This window comes from Diplotaxodon limnothrissa, linkage group LG20, assembly GCF_057381915.1.
Source record: "Diplotaxodon limnothrissa isolate DT_005_m linkage group LG20, D_limnothrissa_male_GT1.1, whole genome shotgun sequence".
Lineage (NCBI taxonomy): Eukaryota > Metazoa > Chordata > Actinopteri > Cichliformes > Cichlidae > Diplotaxodon > Diplotaxodon limnothrissa.
Window position 1 is genome coordinate 2,023,525 of NC_140615.1, and position 22,140 is coordinate 2,045,664.

Consider the following 22,140-nt stretch of genomic DNA (forward strand, 5'->3'; position numbering starts at 1 on the left):
CCTTCCAGTCCAAGTCGAGGAAATGACTGCGTTCCGAGGGAGTTGAGCCCATAAAGTTAACAAGCCAGGCTCTGAGCTTCGGAGAAGAAGGAGGAGGAAGAGGAGGGAGTAGGTCTACTTCCTTGCTGTATTTCAGCAGCCTGCCAGTAACGGCTGAAAGTAGCAGAGCTGTGATATTACAAGCAATCGTTTCTGCAGTGAAACCGCAGCAGATAACATCCACAACTTTGAATAATTAGGGGTCTTTTTATTTACGGCCAGTTCTGTGGAAAGGTCTTGAGCCAACCCTTATTTCTTTATATTTTGCATCCAAGGAGGCAGTTTCTTGTATTTCTTTCAAGTGGCTTTGAGTAATATTTCTGCAGTTTCTCTACAAGACGTCCTAAGTGCATTTAAGTTCATTGGCGGATTTTTCACAAATTTTTAGTTAAGTTCTTGAAACTGACCATTATCAGAGGAATTGTTTTTGTTTGTTAGGCCACTTAACACCGACCTATAAATTATTTAAGCATATAAATGCACCTAACGTAAAGGATGAACCAGTTCTGTGCCTATAAAGAGCTAACATATCCTTTATCTTCTGACATTTTGTTATTAGCAGCCCGCTGCAGAACACATTTGTTTCATCTGTTTCCATTTCTTTAGTTGAATCTATGTCGATAACACAGACCAACAAGGTGGTTTTCAAAGTGCTATTAGCCAAGAACTTGGCATATCTTAGTGTGGTGCAGTGTGTTCTTAAAAATGATGAAACTACACAAGAACTGGACTGAAAATCTGTGACAATGGGTCTTATGGAGTGATGAATCCAAATTTGATTTTTTTTGCTTCAAATCTAATTATAGGGGAGGAAAGAGATACAAAAGTGAATGTCTATAAAACATAGTATGTCACAGGCTGGATTTCAGCCAGCAGTGTTGGGATCTTGTCAAAATTGATGAAATTATGAAAGCAGAAAAGTAGATTGGATCCAAAATGGAAGTGCTTTCTCTGACTACCAACAGCTTCCTTTTTCAGCACGATAGTGATGCTAACACTGCGCCAGCACAGTAAAACCATACCTGGACAGAAACTCTCACACAGCAACACTATCAGCCATGGACTGACATCCCCGAGCCCGCACCTTACTGAAGCAGCGTGGAGTCATCTAGACCTACAATGAAGCAAAACGGAGCAAACATCCAAAGAAGCACCAAATCACAACAAGGGTTGTGTCAAGAATAAAGGCGGTCGTGCCAAAGATAATCTTGTTAGAACTGTACAAACTCTGCTTTTGCCTTATATGCTGTTTTGTCCATTCACATTTCCTCCTGTTTCAAGATGTCTGCGCATCTATCTCCACATTTACCTAGCACGATATAAATGGCTGCTCAAGACTTTGCACAGCGTTATATGTATACAGTTTTCAAGATGGCTATTAGGGCAGGATGGTGGAACAGTGTTGCTTCACAGCAAGAAGGTCCAGAGTTCAAATCCATCATGTGGCTGGGACTTTCTATGTGGAAATTTCATGTCCTGTTCAGGTACTCTGGTTCCTCCCACACCCCAAAAACATGCAGTTAGTGGGGTTGGGCTAAAACTGTGACTCTAAATAGGCTGTAGGTGTGTTTATGTGCTCCTCAGTGTTAGCCCACAGACTGGAGTGATCCCCGGCTCTCACCCTGTGGTAGCTGTGATAGGCTCCAGCGCTCCTGCAGCCCTGAACTGGATAAGAATAAAATGAGTTGATGGACAGTGCCAATGATGTTATTCTAGAGGCTTGTCGTGACAAAACAGGTCAGGAAATTCCACTTTTGAATTGCTGTGGAAGAAAATTTGCACGTCGCTCTCTAACAGACTCACACACAGACTCACACATTTTCATTATAGTGCAACTGTAAATATACTGTAGCACCACAGGAGAAGAAGCTGGCCCTCTGAGTGGCCCAAACAGTGAGATAGCACCATTTTTAAGGGACACTGGAAGGTAACAATAAGATAAATCATAGTTGATTTTTAAGACAATACTTATTTACTGACAATAGAAACGTTTGTGTACTGTATATCCTATGCATTTTTAGATTACATAAATATCTGCTAAAGAAGGGGGAAACTCCCAGGACATTTAATCCTTCTCTGGGAGTACAGCAGCTACAGCTGTGCTTTATGCTTGCAGATGCTTTCCATGTAATTCTTTAAGCACTGGCAGTCAGCAGCTGGTGAAATAAACCCGTCTTTTATTGTGAAACATCCAGTGGCCCATTTCCGTCTGATTAGTGATAGCAGCTAGTCGCACCACAATAGTGGACAAAGTTTATATTTTAGTTCTGGGATTATAAAACATATGCTTTTGGGCCTTTTTCACAGTTTTCTATTAAGTTTCATTTTGGCAGGATGAAGTGTTGTTTCTAACCGATTTGCCAGCACCCGGACCGAGGGAGCAGTGAGTTTGGCGAGCCACACGATCTTGGAACTCTTATGACATTACACAAGGACTGCCACACAGACATTAATCCATGAGCTCTGCTGCTCCAGGCCTGTCAGCACAAAATCACTTTTGCCATCATATAAACTCAAGAAGAAGCTGACACTGCCTGTCTGACGTTTAGTTATCTACTCTTGTCACTAACAGTGTCGTATCCACAGTGGTGGAAAGGCATGCGGGCCGGATCAGTGCCCTGCAGGGGCTTTTGGCAGGGGACAGTGTTTTGATAAAGGACTTTGCAGATGACATTCCTTCTTTCCCTGCTTCCTCTCTTTCTCCCGTTTGTAAATGTGCTCTTTCCCTCTGCTTCACGCATTTTAATTTTCTGTGTGCCTGTGTGTCTCTCTCGCTGTGGTTCGGTTGATTATGGTGTTGGGCTGTAGCTACAGGGCTTGGCATCTAAATTAAACTCTTTCTGCTCTATACAAGTGTTCATCTAACGTGTCTCCAGAGATTAACACACCCACTAGCTCTTAGACAGCTACTGCCATGATCAAGGCTATGCACCATTGGATGATATTTACTCATATGTTGTTTAGTTCTTTTACACTGTGATTTAACTAAATGAAAAACAATTTCCTACTCAGTGATGCTTATACCTGCAGAGAATGCACAGTTTCAAGTTCTAGCAAAAACAGTGTCCTCACTTTTAGACCCTGCATCCATACTCTCTCTTCTTGCCTCGCGTTATCTGTTTCTCTGTTGTCACAGTCCGAGTCAGGAAGAGAATCTTTTAGCAGTTTTTCTCTGTAAGTGTTGGGCCTTTTTATTTTATCAACCAGCACTTCATCCGCCAACGCCCAATCAAAAAACAAACACAGGAAGCTGTCGTCTCAGGGTAGGATGGAGAGCTACATGGGAGACAAAAAGCTCGACCCCCCTCTAGGGCCGGTCAGACTGAGCTCGACGGGATGCAGACAGCTGCTGGCTATGACAGCGCGTTGATTTAACAGTTTAGTCACGTCACATGTGGCGTCATGCATGGAAGTGAAGTGGTGAGCCCGTGACATTTGCTAAAGACTCCATCTGACAGGCTGTGGAGGCATGTTTAAGGATTTCAATTCAAAACTGATGAATCCATCTGTGCAAAGATGGAAAGGTTAAAAAGAGGAAGAGACACAGCTCGCTCATTTTTGTGCAAAGCTTCGGCTTAGCCTGTAAGTACAGGAACTGCACTATAAATGTGAATGTGCAGTTTCTTAGACAGTAATATGCTGTTTACAAAATGACTGTACAATTATGGAGGTTGGAGGCTGCACCACATGCACAGGGCTGAGAGCACAAATCCAGCATGTGCTCACACGCCCAGGGAGAAAGGATAGAGAAGGATATGTGGGTCTGTCTCATATTCAGAGGGTACGTCTACCGGATTTTATAACCTGCTTCGCTTTGTCATCAGCTCCATCGTTAATAACACAAATACACTCGCTGTGCTGTTAAGTGTTGATCGCTCCCCGCCTCCCTCCCTCGAGTGTGTTTGTAGCGTCTGCAGGGGGCCTTCTGTTCTTCATTTAGAGCTGCAGGAACACCGCACTCTGGTGAAACCTTATACCTTAAGCCAGCTTGTCAACACAGCAAGCGCACTCTGCGTAAATTACGACTTCGTGCGCTAAACACAACTCAATGTTTTATCGTTTTAATTATACACATTACTCTGAGTGATATACTGTGAAATGTGTTTTGTCTGAGTATGAGTGGATTAACTAATTAAAGAGACTGCTGCAGCATTTGATTGCTCGCACTTGCATGCGTTCTTTTAAAACGCCCTGAAATGTCACGTTACGCTTTGACGATGGAGATATTAACGTGGGATTAGATGAATGAAAACACTCAGAGTGGCTGCTTTTCCTCTGCTTTGTTCTCTTTAGGAGTGCTTTTGCATGTCACGCTTACAGGATTGCATTATTCTGCGCAAAAGGTGGCACGAGCAAGTGATGTTAAGAGTGGGACAGAAACACAGAGTTTGTCAGTAAACAACAGAGCTCCAGATGGGAAAAGCACTCTGAACACGATCTGATCCCGGCTTCTGTATCTTCTCCCCGTGTTGTAAACCTCCTTTCTTCTCTCCCTTGTAGCCGAGTCTTATTGAACTCACTGCCATGAATATTCTCATGTTTCACTGATCACCTTAGAGGCTTCCTAAGTACAATGGATGTATTGTATCTTAAAAGCCAGCCTGTCGTTTATACCCGAGCTCCACTCAGCTTTAACATGTTCCTCAGCTTTTCCTCATCTCCTGCTGCTGCCTCATTCTTCTCACGCACACACATACATGTTTGCACTCCAACTATTGAAACACCGTGACTGACGTCATCATCTACATGTTTGGAGACCCCAAACGAGGCCCCGCTTTCACAGTCAGAGTGTTTATTTTGGAGGGTTTCTAGTTGTAGGAAACTAGTATGATGTTTATATTTTTCTTCTTAATGGCCCCCTGAGGTTCACACTGTGTTGCCAGAGATCTCACTTTCTCTCAGGGAGCTAAAGTTTGATCATGAAGCGGTCAAACGCCATCTCTGCCCTTCCAAACATCCTGCTTTAGTTCCTCTTCCACTAATTAAATAGTTGAGCTCAGACTACTGTAAGTACCTCAGGCTAGAGACACAGGTTAATCCTTTTCTTTGCTTTAGTTTCCCAAAGTATCAAATCCCTTAATGAAAAGACAAAACTTGTGCTTTATGTGCATTCTGATTGCAATGCATCTGTTACAATATAAAAAGCAACTTTTACAACATTAGTTATTTTAAGCACAATGTCAAGAACATATTTGCTTTATTACATACTGAAATGATCAAAGATGTGAGAGGAAAATGGCTTTAGAGATGATATAATGAAAGCTGCAGCTTACTAAGCAACATACATGGTGAAAATGTTTTTTCTGCAAACACTGCATCATTACAGGGTGATGCAAACGTGGGAGAAGAAATGTTCCCGTATGTCTGTCCTATCAGTCAGACCACTGCTGTGGATGTAGAACAAGGCCCTGAGGGTCAGTGAGACAGGAGAAAGCGTTTGGGGGAATCTTCTCGACTTCCAGCAGATTGTTTTCGAGGTGGACTGAAGCCAAGGAGCCCGAATTGCGTGGGTGGCACACGCTCCACTGCCTCACCAGCCTATAATTGAAACATATGCACACTGAAATTTAGGCAGACAATTTTCACTATGAAATAACGCAGAAACCAAACATTCAAATGTTTATTATTTTAAAATTAAAGTCTAAAAGCCGTATATAATGTAAAGATAAGAAACACATTTACATAAGAAATTGAATGTGTTCTTTGTTAAGCTCCTTAGAATCATTTCAATGGAACCAGCAGAGCTAATGGTGTTAAGACAGGATTGGGTAACAAGCAAGCAGTAAGCTCATCCCAGCATTATAGAAATCACATTTGACTTCATGGAAAATCCAGTTCTACCTGATCTGGTTGTTGCTCAGTCTCAGCACCTGCAGGTTTTTAAACTGCCGGATGCAGCGAGGAACTTCTCCGAGGCGATTGTGGTCCAATAGGAGCTCGCTCAGCGAGCGGTAAGATCCAACAAAAGAGAACTGTTCTATAGCGTCGTTGCTCAGGTCATTGTGGGACAGACACAGGGACCGCAGGCCGGGCCGCAGGTGACGGAACGTGAAGGCTGGGATGTGACTGATGCTGTTGTGCTGGAGGGTCAGATTACGAAGAGGGCGCGGCAGGTTTAGAGGAACGGAAGTGAACAGGTTGTGAGATAGATCCAAGGCTTCCAAGGACCTGAAGAAATACAGTGCATAGAATAATCTCAGTCATATTTGCAAAGAAACGTCCAATCAGTCTGAAATTGCTCAGAGACAACCTGGAGATCCATATTTCCAGTGATATCACAGCACTTATGGCATCATGCTGAAGATCTCAGTGATCTCCCAACCTTTCTACTAGTGATAATGCTGAGGTTAGCTGCTCAGCAGAAGCATGTGATGATGAAGTGTTTTAGGTTTTGCAGGTTTCCTGATTAAGCATGTCAATAGACCCACATCCACACTGACTCATAAACCTTTCATCTCAGCTTTCATCTCATGTTTTATCATTTCTGGCCTCCTGCATCGCGCTGTTGGGGAGAAAGGGAGGCGGGCCTGTGTGGTGGAATAGCAGGGTGCACCAGCCAATAAAACAGTGGGGCCTGAGGGGTACGATGGCTGTTTGGGGGAGAATTTGAGGCAGAATTGCTGATAGAGAAAATGTTTGGCTTATGGGAAACCTAAAGAATAGCCACAGAGCTGGGACCAGATTTCTGAGGTCTGAGACAAAGACAATAATAATAATTCTGACTTATCAAAGCAGTCCTCGGGGTGCACTGCAGCACTGTGATTCAGTGTTTATTAGAAGGTCTTACACAGCTGTTTTGAGTTTACAGCACAGCTCACAGCAGGAGACAAAACCTCATTTTCGGTTCTTCCTCCATTCACTGACATCACTGAACAAAAGGGCTCAGAAAACATTCAGGTGGCCAGTTAATGACTACAGAGTGATGGGAACTGGGGCCCAATCAGTGAAGGCTTGTGGATGCTGAACACATGTGGGCCAACGTATGTCTGACTGATGCTGTCTGCTTCACAGTTTCTGTTACTATCAGCTTACAATAGAAAGCTTACAGCAACTCTCCTTCTTTTGAACATTACACCTGTTTCAATAAACCACAGCACATATTTCCTCTTTTCCTATTAAATATAAAGAAACCAGGGTTTGCTCAAGACTGTGCACAGAATTCAAGATTATTACCAAGACATGTTTCCATAGATTTGTCCGGGCTGTGCAAAATATTCACATTTTGTGTGTACGGTGAAATGCTCTAGAATAAAATGCACACAATAAACACTATGACCCACTAACAGGTTCGGCTATTAAGGTGCGACTGTAAATATTCAGTAACAGAAGAACCAAAATAAACTCTTTCAGTATTTCATATGATGAAATACTGCATCAGCACATGTAAGGGTACTCGAAGGGTAACAATAACATAAAAGCAGATCTAATCATTATTTGTTAGTTTGTCTTTTCCAAGAGTTACTTTTATTTACTGGCAATAAAAACTTTTTATGGTATATATCCAGTCCCTGTTCACATCATTAGTTTGCAACACAAAAAGATGTTTTTTTGATTTTTTTTAAAAGGAGCATAGTTTATATTTGCCCAGACGTATTTCTGGGTCACACTACAGTGGTGCAACTGAAAGAAAAACACGGGATCTGTGGAGATGGTTGCACAATGGATGTGGAAGTGCCAAAACCTGCAGTTCCTGTCCGGACCACCTAAGGCTGGCTCCAAAAGTGAATCAGACCTCACCAGTATTATATAACACATTACTCTTACTGGTGTCTTTGATTGGCACGTGTGCCAACACAGCTCACTGTTGACCTCTCTGTTGTCTTTGATCTCCTGCTGCCTGTCATCCTTAATGAAATGACCTGACAAACAATAAAGCCTGATGTGTGACACGGACTCTCCAACATGGTGAATAACAAACGTAGTCTGTGCACCAGTGCACTTCAGGGACACAGCTGGCCCAGCAGTAGGGTCGAGGCTTCAAAATGCAATTTGAAACCAATGAGTGACATCAATCTTTCATGTACAGCCTGTGTATCTAATCTGCATTAGAACGTCCTCCACCTCCATCATCTCTGAGAACAACTTTCAGAAACCTGGGGAAGCACAGCAGCACAGAGCACACAAAGAAACCAGCAGGCGCTAAATGCACGATTTTCTGTGAATTTCTATTAAATTAAATAAATAAAAAAAGAGTGATTTCTGTTCCCACTTGAAACCATAAAACACATCACTATGCTTGTTTCTGTGTACCAGTTTAGACCAGTTGTGTGCAGCTGATTTGTATTCAAAGACTTTGCCAGTAAGCTCAGCAGCAGTCCACCAGTGTTTAAATACCACATGGTATTAATGAGTGGAGAGACACACAGTCCTCTCTTCTCAGAGACCTCCACCCGTTGGCTTGGCACCTACACAAAAACACAACAACACTCTCATACGCACAACATGACATGAACTATGCGCATCCACAGAAAATAAATATGCTGGCAGACACAGATGGGCATCAAGGAGGTGCAGCGAGGATGCAAATGCATGGATTTGAAATTGCTATTCACCCACCCAAAAAAGAAAAAGATGCACATACTATGATCAAATAGTCATGCACAAGCACACAACACACAAGCTACTCCAGGCAACACACACACACAATTCACACCAAAGCAAATGTTTTTGCTTTTCTTTTTTTCATTAAAAAAAATCAAGTCTGTCTCGGTTTTGTGCAAAGCGTAGTCCAGTCCTGCAGCTGCTCAGGGTGATGGTCTGCTTACAACGGGTACTGCACTTACAGATACACACGGCTCCATTTACGGTGAAACCACAGCGTCGGGATTACACAGAATAGTCGAAGTATTCAAGCCAGGCTCTGTGATTATGCCAAGCAGACTTGAACGCCTGCAGCTGGACTTGAAACTGCACCGATCGATGGATGATGGCACGTTCTGGACTTATTAAAGCTGCGTGTGCACTTTTGTGCGCACTGGATGTATTAACACTGGCTGATATCTGGAAGTATTTGTGAGATCTGTTGAAAACAGTCCCTCCAATCATTTTTTTTAATTCCAACTGGGGTCCTGAGGGGCTGGAGCCTCTGCCAGCTGCCACTGAAAGCACACAGAAGCATATTTGAAATCATTTACCGCATTACTCGAACAAATAACTGGACTTTTTTGCGTTCTATAAATCTAGTATTTTAGTATTTATTTATTTATTGTCATTGTCAAGAACAATGAAATTGCGTTTGGGGCTTCCATACAACCCAAAAAAAAGAAGAAAATAATAAATACCCCTTAAAACCCAAGTGTACATATTTAACCCAGTGTGACTCCAATGCAATAAGACAATCCTTAGCAATAATGTTCGTAGAAATTCAGACAAAGACCTGAGAAACATGACAAAATACAACAATGCACCCATTCAATATTATTGTACTGTGAGATATGATATCAGATATGATAGTTATCTATTTAAGAAAGAGGGGGGGGGGGGGCAGGAGGGGGAAGAGAATAAAGATATGATGCACCAATGCAGACCAGTTCATTGCTATTAAGAAGTTGGATATGGTTATTGTCCGTGAGAGGGGGGCAGAGAGTTCAGGAGCCTCACAGCCTGTGGATACAGGCTGTTGGCCAGTCTGGATGTTCTGGCCTGTATAGACCTGTACCTTCTCCCTGAGGGCAGCAGATGGAAAAGGTGGCGCGCAGGGTGATGTTGGTCCCGCAGGATACTGTGCACCCTCCTCAGACAGCGAGTGGGGAAGATATTACTGATCTCTGGCAGACTTGTTCCAATAATTCTGCCAGCTTCTTTCACCACCCGCTGGAGTGCTTGCTGATCGGCCTTGGTGCAGCTGGGGAACCACACTAGAAATCCATACGTCAGAACGCTGCTGATGGCACAGTTGTAGAAGTTCAACATCAGAGATCTGGGAATGTGTGCGCTCCGCAGTCTCCTCAGGTAGTAGAGGCGCTGTTGGGCCTTCCGTACAACTGAGGTGATATGGTTGCCCCAGGACAGGTCCTCGGTCACAGTTACCCCCAAGAATTTAAAACTGCTCACCCTCTCCACCGCCTCACTGCCAATGAAGAGAGGCAGATGGTTGTTATGACCCCTCTTCCGGAAATCTACAATGATCTCCTTGGTCTTTTTGGTGTTTAAGACCAAGTTATTGTCGTGGCACCATGACTCTAGTTGTTGCACCTCTGTCCTGTAGTTTGTCTCATCGTTGTTGGATATAAGTCCGAGCACTGTAGTGTCATCTGAAAACTTAACAATGAGATTGGACGCGCAGGAGGAAATACAGTCATGGGTGAAGAGAGTGTATAGCAGAGGGCTCAGAACACACCCCTGAGGAATCAGAATCAGAATCAGAATCAGAATCAGAATGGGTTTATTGCCAGATGTTGAGGTTTACAACATTAGGAAATTGCTGCGGTGCTTCAGTGCAAACAATAAGAATTAAAGTGCTATGTAGAAAGAAAGATATGTGCATGCGATATACATGAGATATATACATGAGAATAAGAATTATGAGTGCTACGTAGAAAGATATATACATGAGTGCAGGTGGTGATCAGTGCCAGACATGAAATGATGCAGTGACACAGCGTAGGGTCATGTGTTAGTGGCGGGGACAGTCATGTGGTTATTGTTCATGTGTCCAACAGCAGAGGGGAAGAAACTGTTCTTGTGGCGAGAGGTTCTGGTGCGAATGGACCGGAGCCTCCTGCCTGAGGGGAGCAGGTCAAACAGACTGTGTCCAGGGTGAGAAGGGTCAGCTGAGATCCGGGCTGCACGCCGCAGTGTCCTGGAGGTGTACAGGTCCTGCAGAGATGGGAGTCTGCAGCCAATCACCTTCTCAGCAGAGCGCACAACACGCTGCAGTCTCTGTTTGTCCCTGATAGAGGCTCCAGCGTACCACACGGTGATGGAGGAGGTGAGGATGGACTCGATGATTGCGGTGTAGAATTGCATCATCGTCCGTGTTGGCAGGTTGAATTTCTTCAGTTGCCTCAGGAAGTACATCCTCTGCTGGGCTTTCTTAATGACGGAGGTGATGGTGGGCTCCCACTTCAGGTCCTGGGTGATGGTGGTACCCAGGAAGCGGAATGAGTCCACAGAGGTGATGGGGGTGTCAGTCAGGATGATGGGGGGAGTGGGGCTGTGTGCTTCCTGAAGTCCACAATAATCTCCACTGTCTTCTGGGCATTCAGCACCAGGTTGTTGTGGCTGCACCAGGACACCAGACGTTCAACCTCCCTCCTGTAGGCAGACTCATCCCCGTCAGAGATGAGTCCAATAACGGTGGTGTCATCTGCAAACTTGATTAGCTTGACAGACTGGTGGGTGGAGGTGCAGCAGTTGGTGTACAGGGAGAAGAGCAGAGGAGAAAGAACACAGCCCTGAGGGGAGCCGGTGCTGATGGTCCGGGAGTCCGAGACATTCTTTCCCAGCCTCACGTGCTGCTTCCTGTCCGTCAGGAAGTCAGTGATCCACCGGCAGATGGGATCAGGCACATTCATCTGGGAAAGCTTGCCTCGGAGATGGTCTGGAAGGATGGTGTTGAAGGCAGAGCTGAAGTCCACAAACAGGATCCTGGCGTAGGTTCCTGGGGAGTCCAGATGCTGCAGGATGAAGTGTAGGGCCATGTTGATGGCGTCGTCTACAGACCTGTTGGCTCTATATGCAAACTGCAGGGGGTCCAGGAGGGGGGCCGTGAGGGTCTTGAGATGGGAGAGAACTAGGCGCTCAAATGACTTCATGACCACAGATGTCAGAGCCACGGGTCTGTAGTCATTTAGTCCAGTGATCCTAGATTTCTTGGGGACAGGGATTATGGTAGAGGACTTGAAGCAGGCAGGCACATGACATGCCTGCAGTGAGGAGTTGAAAATGCCAGAAAACACTGGGGCCAGCTCGTTTGCACAGTGTCTGAGGGTGGCAGGAGACACACCGTCTGGGCCGGGAGCTTTCCGAGCATTCAGACTCCTAAACTGCTTCCTCACATCTGCTTCATGAATATGAAGAGTTGTGGTCGGAGGAGGTGGTGTGAAATCCTCTTTTGTGTGGGGTGAGGGGGCGGGTGTTGCAGGTGAACAGTTTGAAGGTGGTGATGGCTCTATGGAGGGGGGAGAGGTGGGGGAATGAGTGTCCAAAGTGCCTCTATTGTTGGGGTCGTTGGAGGTGTGAAGGCTGCCTGATGGCTCGTCAAAACGGCAGTAGAAGTTGTTAAGGGTGTTGGCTAAGAGCAAGTCATCAGTGGAGTGGGGGGTTTTAGGCTTGTAGTTTGTAATATTCCTAAAACCTTTCCACACAGAGGCCGAGTCATTCTCTGAGATCTGCTGCTGCATCTTCTCAGAGTGCTGATGTTTAGCAATGTCCACTTCTTTAGTGAACCTGTACTTGGCCTCTCTGTAGCAGTCCCTGTCTCCGCTTCTGAACGCCTTACTCTTTTCCAGCCACAGCTTTTTGAGTTTAGGAGTAAACCAGGGTTTGTCATTGTTATAACTCACCCTGGTGCGTGATGGCACAATGCTGTCCTCACAGAAGTGGATATAGGAGGTGACAGTGTCCGTAAACTCGTCCAAGCTGTTAGAAGCAGCCTTCATTGTGTCCCAGTCTGTAGACTCCAAACACCTGCGAAGCTCCTCCACAGCCTCCACAGGGGCACCGGTGTTGACCACAAGGGTGGAAGAGGTGTTCTTACCCACTCTGACACTCTGTCTACGGTTAGTGAGGAAGTCCACAATCCAGTTGCACAGAGAGGAGTTAAGTCCCAGTTGGTGGAGTTTGGGACGGAGTTTGTATGGCCGGATGGTATTAAAAGCCGAGCTGTAGTCTACAAAGAGGAGCCGTGCATAGGTGTTCCTGTGTTCCAAGTGCTTCAGTAATGTGTGCAGCACTGTGGCGATCGCATCCTCGGTTGACCGGTTCTCCCTGTATGCAAACTGGTGCGAGTCCAGGGATGGTGGAAAAGCAGCTCTGATGTGTTTAATGACCAGTCTCTCCAGGCATTTGGCGGGAATGGGGGTGAGTGCCACAGGTCTGAAATCGTTCAGACATGTGACATTTGACTGTTTTGGGATGGGAACGATGGTTGCTGCTTTGAAACAGGATGGTACCAGTGAACAGGACAACGAGGTGTTATATATAGAGGTGAAGACGTCCGCCAGGTCCGCAGCACAGTCTTTTATCTAAAGTGAGTTTTTACACTTGCTAAATGTTACGTGTTTGCAACCACGCAGGAAACCGTTAAATGTGAACTGAAGATCACTTAAATGAAACCCAGCGGTCTTCACTTGATGTTAGCGTCATATTTTAGCCGGTGTGTGCACGTACAGAGTGTGTGCACGTGCAGAGTGTGTGCGCCGTGTTTGTTTCCCAGTTTATATAAGCTCATTACGAAACCAATTTGCGCCGGGCCAAACAGGAAAAGGGCTTTTGATACAAGTCGTATCAGGCTGAGACACGTCACGATGCGACACACACATCTTTGGTGTGATGATCACTGAACCTGCACCTCCATGCGATCCGTCTAAGCCTGCAGCGACGATAAATATACACAGATCTCCCATGACAGCTTCTCTGTGCAAAATGACACAAATAATAAAAAAAATAATGGAGAAAAATAACATTTGATGTGCCGTAACAGCCATCTGTTTCAGCACAAACCAAATTAAAAAAATACTCGGCTCTTCTGTCAGTTATTATCTAACGGAGTTGGAGTGGCTGTTACTGGGTATTTTTAAGTCGATGATCCTTTTACAAGAGTGTTAAGTCAAACTGCAGAGCACGCAATAAAACAAATCCATTATTACACAATCCGTCATTTTTCTGTAAATGTTTGACAGCATAAACTACAGTCTGCAACCGGAAAGACTTTATCAATGAAATATGATCATATGGGCGTAGTGTCGCAAATGAGAAAATGCTCTGGTTTGAGATCAGGCACTGACACAGGCAGGTGTCAGGTGTGTGTGCATGTGTGTGTCTGTTTTAGTTGTGCAGCTGTGTTTTTGAACAGGCTGCTCATTGTGCCTGATAAGAGTCAAATCTAACTGCTTGTGCAACAGCATTAATTGTATGCCAGCGCAGCTTCGTTACATAACAAACAAAGGAAGGCACAGTTGTTGGAGTTGGAAGACGTATTCCGATGCATCGCTTAGCTAAAGGTTACATAACTCTAGCTACATCACCTCGTGAAAAACGAGTAATGCATTCATGTTCTTTTAACTGGAGCAATCATTTGATTTTCATCCTGAAACACACAAAGTAGATCCGATACACATCCTTTTTTGTTTATGAGGACAACACCACTTTTGTACACTTCTGGTTTTTTACCAAGTTTTCCCAAAACAGCCTTCTCAGTGATGCTTTAGATTTCTGACTTATTGAATGTAATCCTTAGCCCAGTTTGAGAACCTGAGCTCTATTAAAATGGTTTTGTGCGTCCATCAGTGTCCATGTACCAGGAAATCCCACAACAGGATCGTGCCACCACTGCGTTGGACTGTAGCGATGGTGTTAATCGCTTCTTAGTGCCTGGTTTCAATCATGCACACGACCCCGGGAACTATGAACTGAATTATGAATCTTTGTTTCAGAGGATTTTGCATGTCATGCTCTAATACCTCTTCCACCGTGGCAATGACAGAACCCATTCAGACGTGGTAGCATTCCCACCAAAGAAAAAAAAGTGACAGAGAGACAGAATCACAAAATTGCTGGGCCCAAACCAGTATAGGAGAGGCCACCACAGCAACTTCAAAGCTGATCTGCTGACGCAGCCAGCACATTTGTTTCCCACAGAAAAGAAAGAAAATCTCAAACCTGCTGAAATGTAAGCTTGTTCTCAGAAAGCACTACAGCGCTGTCTCCAGAGAGGCACTGAGCCAAGAACGAATCAGTGGAAACCAGGTATCCAAGCCATTCAGGCGCTTTTTGGCAAACTGTGCAGCCATTTGTGTGGATACCTACATTAATGATTGTCCTTCTAAGAACTTGACCCATCTCTAAATCTTACAAATCTCCCCAAACTGAGTAATCCCTGTTTACTCCTGGACACCGAGACTGCTACAGATATGTTTCCGTATTCTCCCTCAGCTTATGCATTGACATAATCACGTCTTTGTCCTTAACAGGCAATTTTCTCAACATCTCACGCTGGTTTTTACTCTTACATACAACATCAAGTGTCAGAGCTTTTAGATTAAGTCCAGTGAATCCAATATGCAATGAAAGATTGTACTTGTAGAATCTGAAGGATCATTAAAAGAAGGATGTGTCTGAATACTTTAGTATACTGGATATTTCAGTTCTTTTAAAATAAGATTAACCGTTGCTATTATTGTGTAGACTGATGAGGGGGAAGTAATGCATATGGGGGGGGGGGTTATCCCAAATGAGTCAGAGACATTTCACAGGCTCTGGAAATGTTCTGTTTTCATTACACGTTATTTAAATACATAATGAGGTAAGTGAGCCCAGTCTGCCTGAGAAAGATCCCAGCTCCCTGTTACCTCGTTCTCCCCACTCATACCTCGATCACCGAGCTAGAAGCAAAGCAACACTGTGACACGAAACAGAAGCACCCTGCGAACTAGACCCAGCCAACTGCAGTTCTTTTCACATTAAGCAATTCACTTTTGATCTTTGTTTTCTCAGCTTTTTCAGGCACTTTCTGTTTCTTAACGTGCCTCAGTAGGACCACATGATGATATGCTATTAAAGGTCTGTAGACAATCAGCTGGAAGGGAGGGTTCTGATCTTGTTAGCGACCTTACTTATTGTCTCCTGCTGTATAAGCGGAGTTTAGGTCAAGCTGAGTTTATTCACTGTCTGGTGTCTATGCAGAAGCCTTAAAATGAAGGCCCAGCTACTAAGCCTGCAGACTCGATGGGAAGTTGATGCTCTCACGACTAATGAGGTCAACGTGTCAGGCATCAGAAACAAGTCTCATGAAAACTCAGGACAGTCTGTTCGAATTTCCTCCAGTGAACTCCATCTTCCTGTCCTGGAGTCTGCTTTGCATCTAGAAGATTACAAGAGTTCATCACTTCCTAAAGTTTTCCCAGACTGCATCTTCTCAAGTTAATGCTTCTGCTTTGTGCCCTATATACAAAATCTCCACAGCTTCACTTTCCTGCAACTCTCTTTTGCATTCTCTATCTCCTCAGTTTTCCCTGAGGCTCCCACTTTGGTTCGCAAGGATCCTAAGGAGCAAAAAAAAAAGAAAAACCCACTGGAATTCACTATATTTAAACAGCACACACACAAACACAAATACACACATACAGATGCACACAGTTGCCTCAAGCCCTCGCTCACACGCCTGCTCATCCAAGTACACAAGGTCAGCTGTCAAAATGTGTGTGATATGTGAGCATACATGTGTTTGTCTGTGTGAGGAAGGCTGAGAGAGAAGCAGAAGAAGAAATGAGAAAACTGTCTGGCTTTGTGTAAATCAGTCTAAATGTCTGCTGAGAAAACACGTACTGAAGCTGATGTCCAACACTCCAAATGTGTTGTCATTTTAATTCAGTCATTTTTGAAAGAAGGCATCAGCTTTAAACATCGATGATTTACTTTACTGTGATACTAAATTACTGCCTGTTTAAAAAAATCTCATCGTTTAATGGAAATTTGTTGTTTCATATCTTTTAGTGGCCACAAGAATAAAGTGAAAAGTGTTTTGAACTTGAACAAATGACAGCTGCGTCTTCAGATTCCTAAGCAACACCAGGCTGCCCTCTGGTGGCTGATGAAGGAACTACATAACATTGGGTTGGATGGATGGATGGACATACTTAAGACGCGTCCATGCATGGGTAGCGATGTCTTGCTCATGCAGACGGTTGTGCCTGAGTTCGAGCACTCTCAAATGAATGCAGCCCCTCAGCGCTTCCTCTGTCAGCTCCTCAATTAGATTTTCATTCATTTGCAGCGTCTACAGAATGAGGAAGACAGAGACAGATGCTGAGGTGTGATACAGGAGACAGAAATGTGACAGTTTAAAATGAAAACAATCAGTGAATATGCAAACAGTGTCCGAGAGTGTCTAACTCCAAGCAGTGAGAGAAAGAGGAAAAAATGACTCGAAAATGTGGTACATGTGCACCTGAAGAGAGGGAGGAAGGTTCAGTGGTAGCGACCGGAAGTGATTGTTGCTCAGCTGGAGGTCAAGAAGTCTCTGTAGCGGCCTAAAAGCTGGAGGGGACACACTGGCTTTGTGAAGAGCATTTCCTCCCAGCTCTAGCTTCAGGAGATTCATCAAACCTATTAGGAAATAATACCTATGATGTTACACCTGTTATAATTTTTACACATGACTGTGTTCACACACACACGCACACACACACACACACACACACACACACACACACACACACACACACACACGATGTGTACCTTTGAAGCAGTGCGGTGTGAGTCCACTCAGCTTATTGTTTTTGATTTTGAGCTCCTCCAGAGATGAAGGCAGCGTCGGGATCACGGTGATGCGGTTGTCATCCAGATCCAGCTTCCTCAGAGAGGTCAGGTTCTGCATGAAATGAAATGCAGCACAAATAAATAGGTGTTGAGCAAAACTGGGATGATAAAATACACTAAATAGATACTTGTCTCCAAGTCCGTAATTTCCCATCCCTGCTTGCCAATTGGGATTTAATCACAGAGCTCACAGAAACACACCAAATGAAAGAATGTCACATTTGTGCATCTCTTCCATTCATGTGATCTGTCCTCTCATATTTTTAGCAAAGCCACTCCGGGTGGCTCTTCAGTGAAAGCTGCTGTGGTTTTGATGGGTGAATAAAAGCAGTGGACAGGACTTTGCAGCATCCCTCCAGCCAGTCCATCAATCCCCTGTCATTACAGGGATGTGAGCAGAAACTGAAGAAGAATATTCCTCTAAAAATAATTTCCTCATATTCCCCACATCATTGGCTGCAGCTTTTTTCCAGCAGGTTCTTTCAGCCAATACCGTGACAGTATAGCAGTGGCAGTGTGTAATGATTGGTCAGAGTGTGGTAGGCTCCCTCGGTGTGGCCTGTGGTCAGAGGTTATTCTTAGACGGATTAGTTAATGCATTTTCAGTGCTCTTTTATTACCGTAATGATACAGGACATAGCCTGCTTTTTATTTTAACTAGATGCAAAGTGACCCATAAAATGTGCTTGTAAGTCAGAAAAGTACTGACAGGCGGAGGACTCTCTGTAAGAGTGAAGACGGAGCTACTAAGGATAATGTCAGAGCAGTTCAACACGTCCACGTCAAAGGAAAGTCAAACAGGGTTCAGTTTCAGGCCTCGAGGCGTAAAGTTTTTTGGGTTTTTTGTTGATATGTGTGTTTGTCTCTGCTGGTGCTGTTTAAACACACCAAATAGTTCTTCCCAGAATATTATTTGTGGCTCGAACTGACAGTGAATACAAACTTTCTGTCTCATTACGAAGGTAAACTACAGTCTGGCGGTATATTAAATGTTGTTGTTGTTGTCTGCTGTAAATTATTTTATCACTTCTTTCTTTGGCCAGCAGACAATGAGAGAAGCAACACTGACTTTTCTAACAGAGTTCAGTCACTGTCAGTGACACTTGTTTGTTTTTTCCATTCCCAGTCTGGATAAATAATACTTGATATTTCATGACAGTAAATATTTTCTAGAAAACACCCAACAGACATAAAGTGCAGTTAAAAATATATAGTTAGAAAACTCATTGAGTGCAGGCAGAACTGGAAGTGCAAGTCTCCAACTGCAGTTGTAAGACGAGTGGGAGAAACTCTGCAGTCAAACGGTGTTGGACAGCCTTGGTTTGTGGTGGATTTTCACACTGGTATTACACACATATTACTATATATTACTCACTGGGACACAAACCTCAGTACAAGAGCAGTAGATTTAAGTCAGAGTAACCACCACCCTTTACTGGTTTTACTTTACTTTTTCACTTTTTATATAAATAGATAAATAAAGGGATAAAAATATGTCACTTGTGAGTAATTTTAAAAGATGCAGCGAGAGCAGTGTTACTCACAGAAAGTGGGTTTTGGCTGAACGATTCATCATCCAGTATGTTTCGACTCAGGTCCAGCATGTCCAGGTTCAGGAGGCCTGAGAAAGCTCGTGCCGTGATGATCCTGATGTTGTTCTCTGAACATAAAGTCAGTCACATGACACTTCAATTTTCAATTTGATGATTCACTAGCTGGCAGCATAATAATCCACGTCGTAATGTATTCCAGTGGTAAATCCAGGATAACACTGTTTACAAAAATATGGGCATCGATGGCTCACTAATGATGGCTGGGCTTCCTGAGCTCTTGTGTTTGCTCTTTTTTCTTTTTTTAATCTGTGAAATTTCTGTTGGGTGCTTTCTTTGACTACAGCTGTAGATATACACATACCTGCTAAATCCACCTTCGTGGCTTCAAGGTTTTGGAAGCTTGGCAGGTGAGTAATGCCGATGCCCCTGCAGCTGATCTCTCTCTCAGTGCTCTGACACTTAATAGAATCAGAAAACTTTATTAATGCCCAAGGAAATTATGTAATATGTAACAGGCAACTCTATAAAGTTAGAAACCGTTTCTGTTTGATTGCTGGGCGACTCAGTCGGTTCTTCCTCTGCTTCTTCTTCTTCTTCTTCCTCTGCTTCTTCTTCTTCTTCTTCTTCTTCCTCTGCTTCTTCTTCTTCTTCCTCTGCTTCTTCTTCTTCTTCTTCCTCTTCCTCTTCTTCTTCTTCCTCCTTGGAAGAAAAGAACAACATTTAATTACCCAGCAAATCAGTAAGTAAATAAGACAAGTTAAAAAAGATAACTAATATTACAAACTATAACCTCTTCTTCTTCTTCTTCTTCTTCTTCCTCCTCTTCATCATCATCGTCGTCGTCTTCATCGTCGTCTTCATCGTCATCGTCCTCCTCCTCATCATCCTCCTCCTCTCGTGCTTTCCTGAGATCCATCAGCCTTTTCTTCTCAGCGTGGAGTTCCCTGAGTGCAGCCATAAGAGCGTTGCTGTCCTCCCCTCCTTTTCCAGGCTTTCTCCAGCCGCCAACGGGTCGCCCCAAACCCGCCTACAGAAAGTAGCAGGAGACCATTACTGGAATTAATTACTGGAAACAGAGACAAGTCTCACATAAGGACTGTGTGTTACAGGTGCTGCATGTTTCTTCTTTTTGTTTTGTTTCTGACAGGTGCACCAGTTGCCAGTACACCGTGCTTTTCTGTTTGTGCTCTATCCTTTTGTTATATGTTCACTCCTATTTTCTACTGCCTTCCTTCCCCCCCGCCTGTCAGCTTAGACATTGTCGTACTACACATATACTCTGATAACTGAAACAACACGAATAGAAATGAATAAATAGGCAGATAAAAGAAACACATGAAGAAGAGGAGCCTTTAGGGAATTTTTAGAGCTTATCTTGGAAAAGCAAAATGTGTTCGGCACAACAATTCAGATCATAAAATCTGATTGCAAAAGCTGCCAGACAGGACGGCGACATGACCTAAAAGATGGTGTAATATGATTGTGTGTCTCATCATACTATTCTATATGCGATGGACTCCACTGTGGCTGCATGCTTCCTCTTCCCCCAGGCACTTCTCCTTCTTCTGATCGCCTCCAGGTTTCCAGAGCCATGTTTTTCCTGCTTGATCACTTTCTCAGCATTTGCTTGGAGATGCTCATCCTCACTCTCTTCTTCACCAGGGTAACAGAAAACATAAATCAAACCAAAAATGCAGTCATGAAGGAATACACTGTTCGATTTTTAATCCTCTGTGCGCAAAATAGGTTAAAATTCTCAGTTATTAAGTGTTTATTAACCAAGAGCGTGCAGACAAAAGTGGGCAGACTTTAAAAACTTACCAGCAGTGTGTGCACCCGACACTGTCACCCCTGCGTCGATCCTTGGCGAAGGAACGGGTGCTATTTCTAGTTCGGATATCTCAGCAGAGACTTCCATTAATGCATCCACGTCATGCCAAGAGTCCAAGTTTTGTTCTGAGGAAACTATTCCACTCAGACAGATGAACACGATCCACGTCCATGGCATTTGCATTGCTGTATATTTATACTCAAATCAAGCTTTTTTCAAATGCAGAGAAGCCCAAAGGGTTTAATTTCTAATCCTCAGAGCTGAAGCCAAGAAGAAGCATCAGAGCAGGAAGCGCAGATGGTTAGAAGTCTACTTACAGACAAGCAGACAGTTCTTCAGTAAACCCTGGAGCTTTATGAATGCAGAGTAAACGCTGTGGTTTCCCTTCTGTTCTGAGTCACCTTGAAGCAGTGGTCAAACATATTGCACGCGCTCGCTGCTCAGAGTAAATGTTAAAATGAAGAAAGAGAGAGAAAGCGGGAAGGGACATCCAGCAGGCGGAGAGGTAAAAAAATAAATTCTCTCAGTGTTAATAAAGAGCCTCGATTGTTGTACCGTGAAATACAGACACACCCTGCTCCTCCTCGTCTCCACTTCATAACTGTCTGCGAACATTACGTGGAACAGCTTTTTTCTCTCTCCTGGAGGAGAGACGCTGACAGGACGGCGGGGGGTGATACTGGAGTGCAGTAAGTTTTGCACACTGGTGATAGATTTTAGTCGTACATTCTGTTGTGATTTGACAAATGTGTTTTTGTAAACCGCTGTCACTTTTGTGCTTTTTCTGGAGGGCATCAGAATGTTAGTATGAGTACAGCAGACCTTGTCCAAGAGCAGACGGTTGGTACACAGTCCCAGTCGGAGGCAACCTTGTTTGGCAAACCTCCGCCAGCATCTATGTCTGAAGTCAAACATGAACTCTGAGTAATAAAAAGTGAGGACGTCTTTACATTCTGCACATCGACGGCGGAGTGTGTACATCCTCACACTCGCCGTCTGCCCCTTACTGAGTGTGGAGCCAAACTGGGATGTTCACTGTGGGGTGAAACCTCTTTATTTGCTCAGCAGACACACACAGTCGTGTTTTCATATCTTCGTGTGGACATCTAATTGACATATTGCTTTCCCTAGCTGCTTACACTTATCCTAACCCTGTCTTCAAACTCATGGGGCATTTTGTCCCCATAAGTGACTGTTGGTCCCCACAAGTAGAGCAACTTTCCAATGTTTGGTCCC

At 44.0% G+C, this 22,140-nt stretch overlaps 1 protein-coding gene across 1 annotated transcript; it reads right to left on the bottom strand.

Moving 5' to 3' along the window:
• Positions 1 to 5,411: 5,411 nt before the first annotated feature.
• Positions 5,412 to 21,087, bottom strand: LOC146610191 (extracellular matrix protein 2). Its single transcript, XM_085345496.1, has 11 exons — positions 20,895 to 21,087; positions 20,572 to 20,726; positions 19,864 to 20,100; positions 19,611 to 19,724; positions 19,435 to 19,531; positions 19,065 to 19,180; positions 17,440 to 17,572; positions 17,150 to 17,307; positions 16,839 to 16,978; positions 5,881 to 6,207; positions 5,412 to 5,577 (listed from the first exon to the last, which is right to left on the bottom strand). The coding sequence occupies exons 1-11, from the start codon at positions 21,085 to 21,087 to the stop codon at positions 5,412 to 5,414; spliced, it is 1,836 nt and encodes a 611-aa protein (XP_085201622.1).
• Positions 21,088 to 22,140: the final 1,053 nt, after the last annotated feature.

Excerpts from the sequence above, each read along its gene's own strand:
- LOC146610191 (XM_085345496.1), bottom strand. The coding sequence starts at position 21,087 with ATGCAAATGCCATGGACGTGGATCGTGTTCATCTGTCTGAGTGGAATA. Across the intron at positions 20,727-20,894 it reads GTCGGGTGCACACACTGCTG|AAGAGAGTGAGGATGAGCAT; the intron begins GTAAGTTTTTAA and ends ACCCTGGTGAAG. Across the intron at positions 5,578-5,880 it reads CTGAGCAACAACCAGATCAG|GCTGGTGAGGCAGTGGAGCG; the intron begins GTAGAACTGGAT and ends TTTCAATTATAG.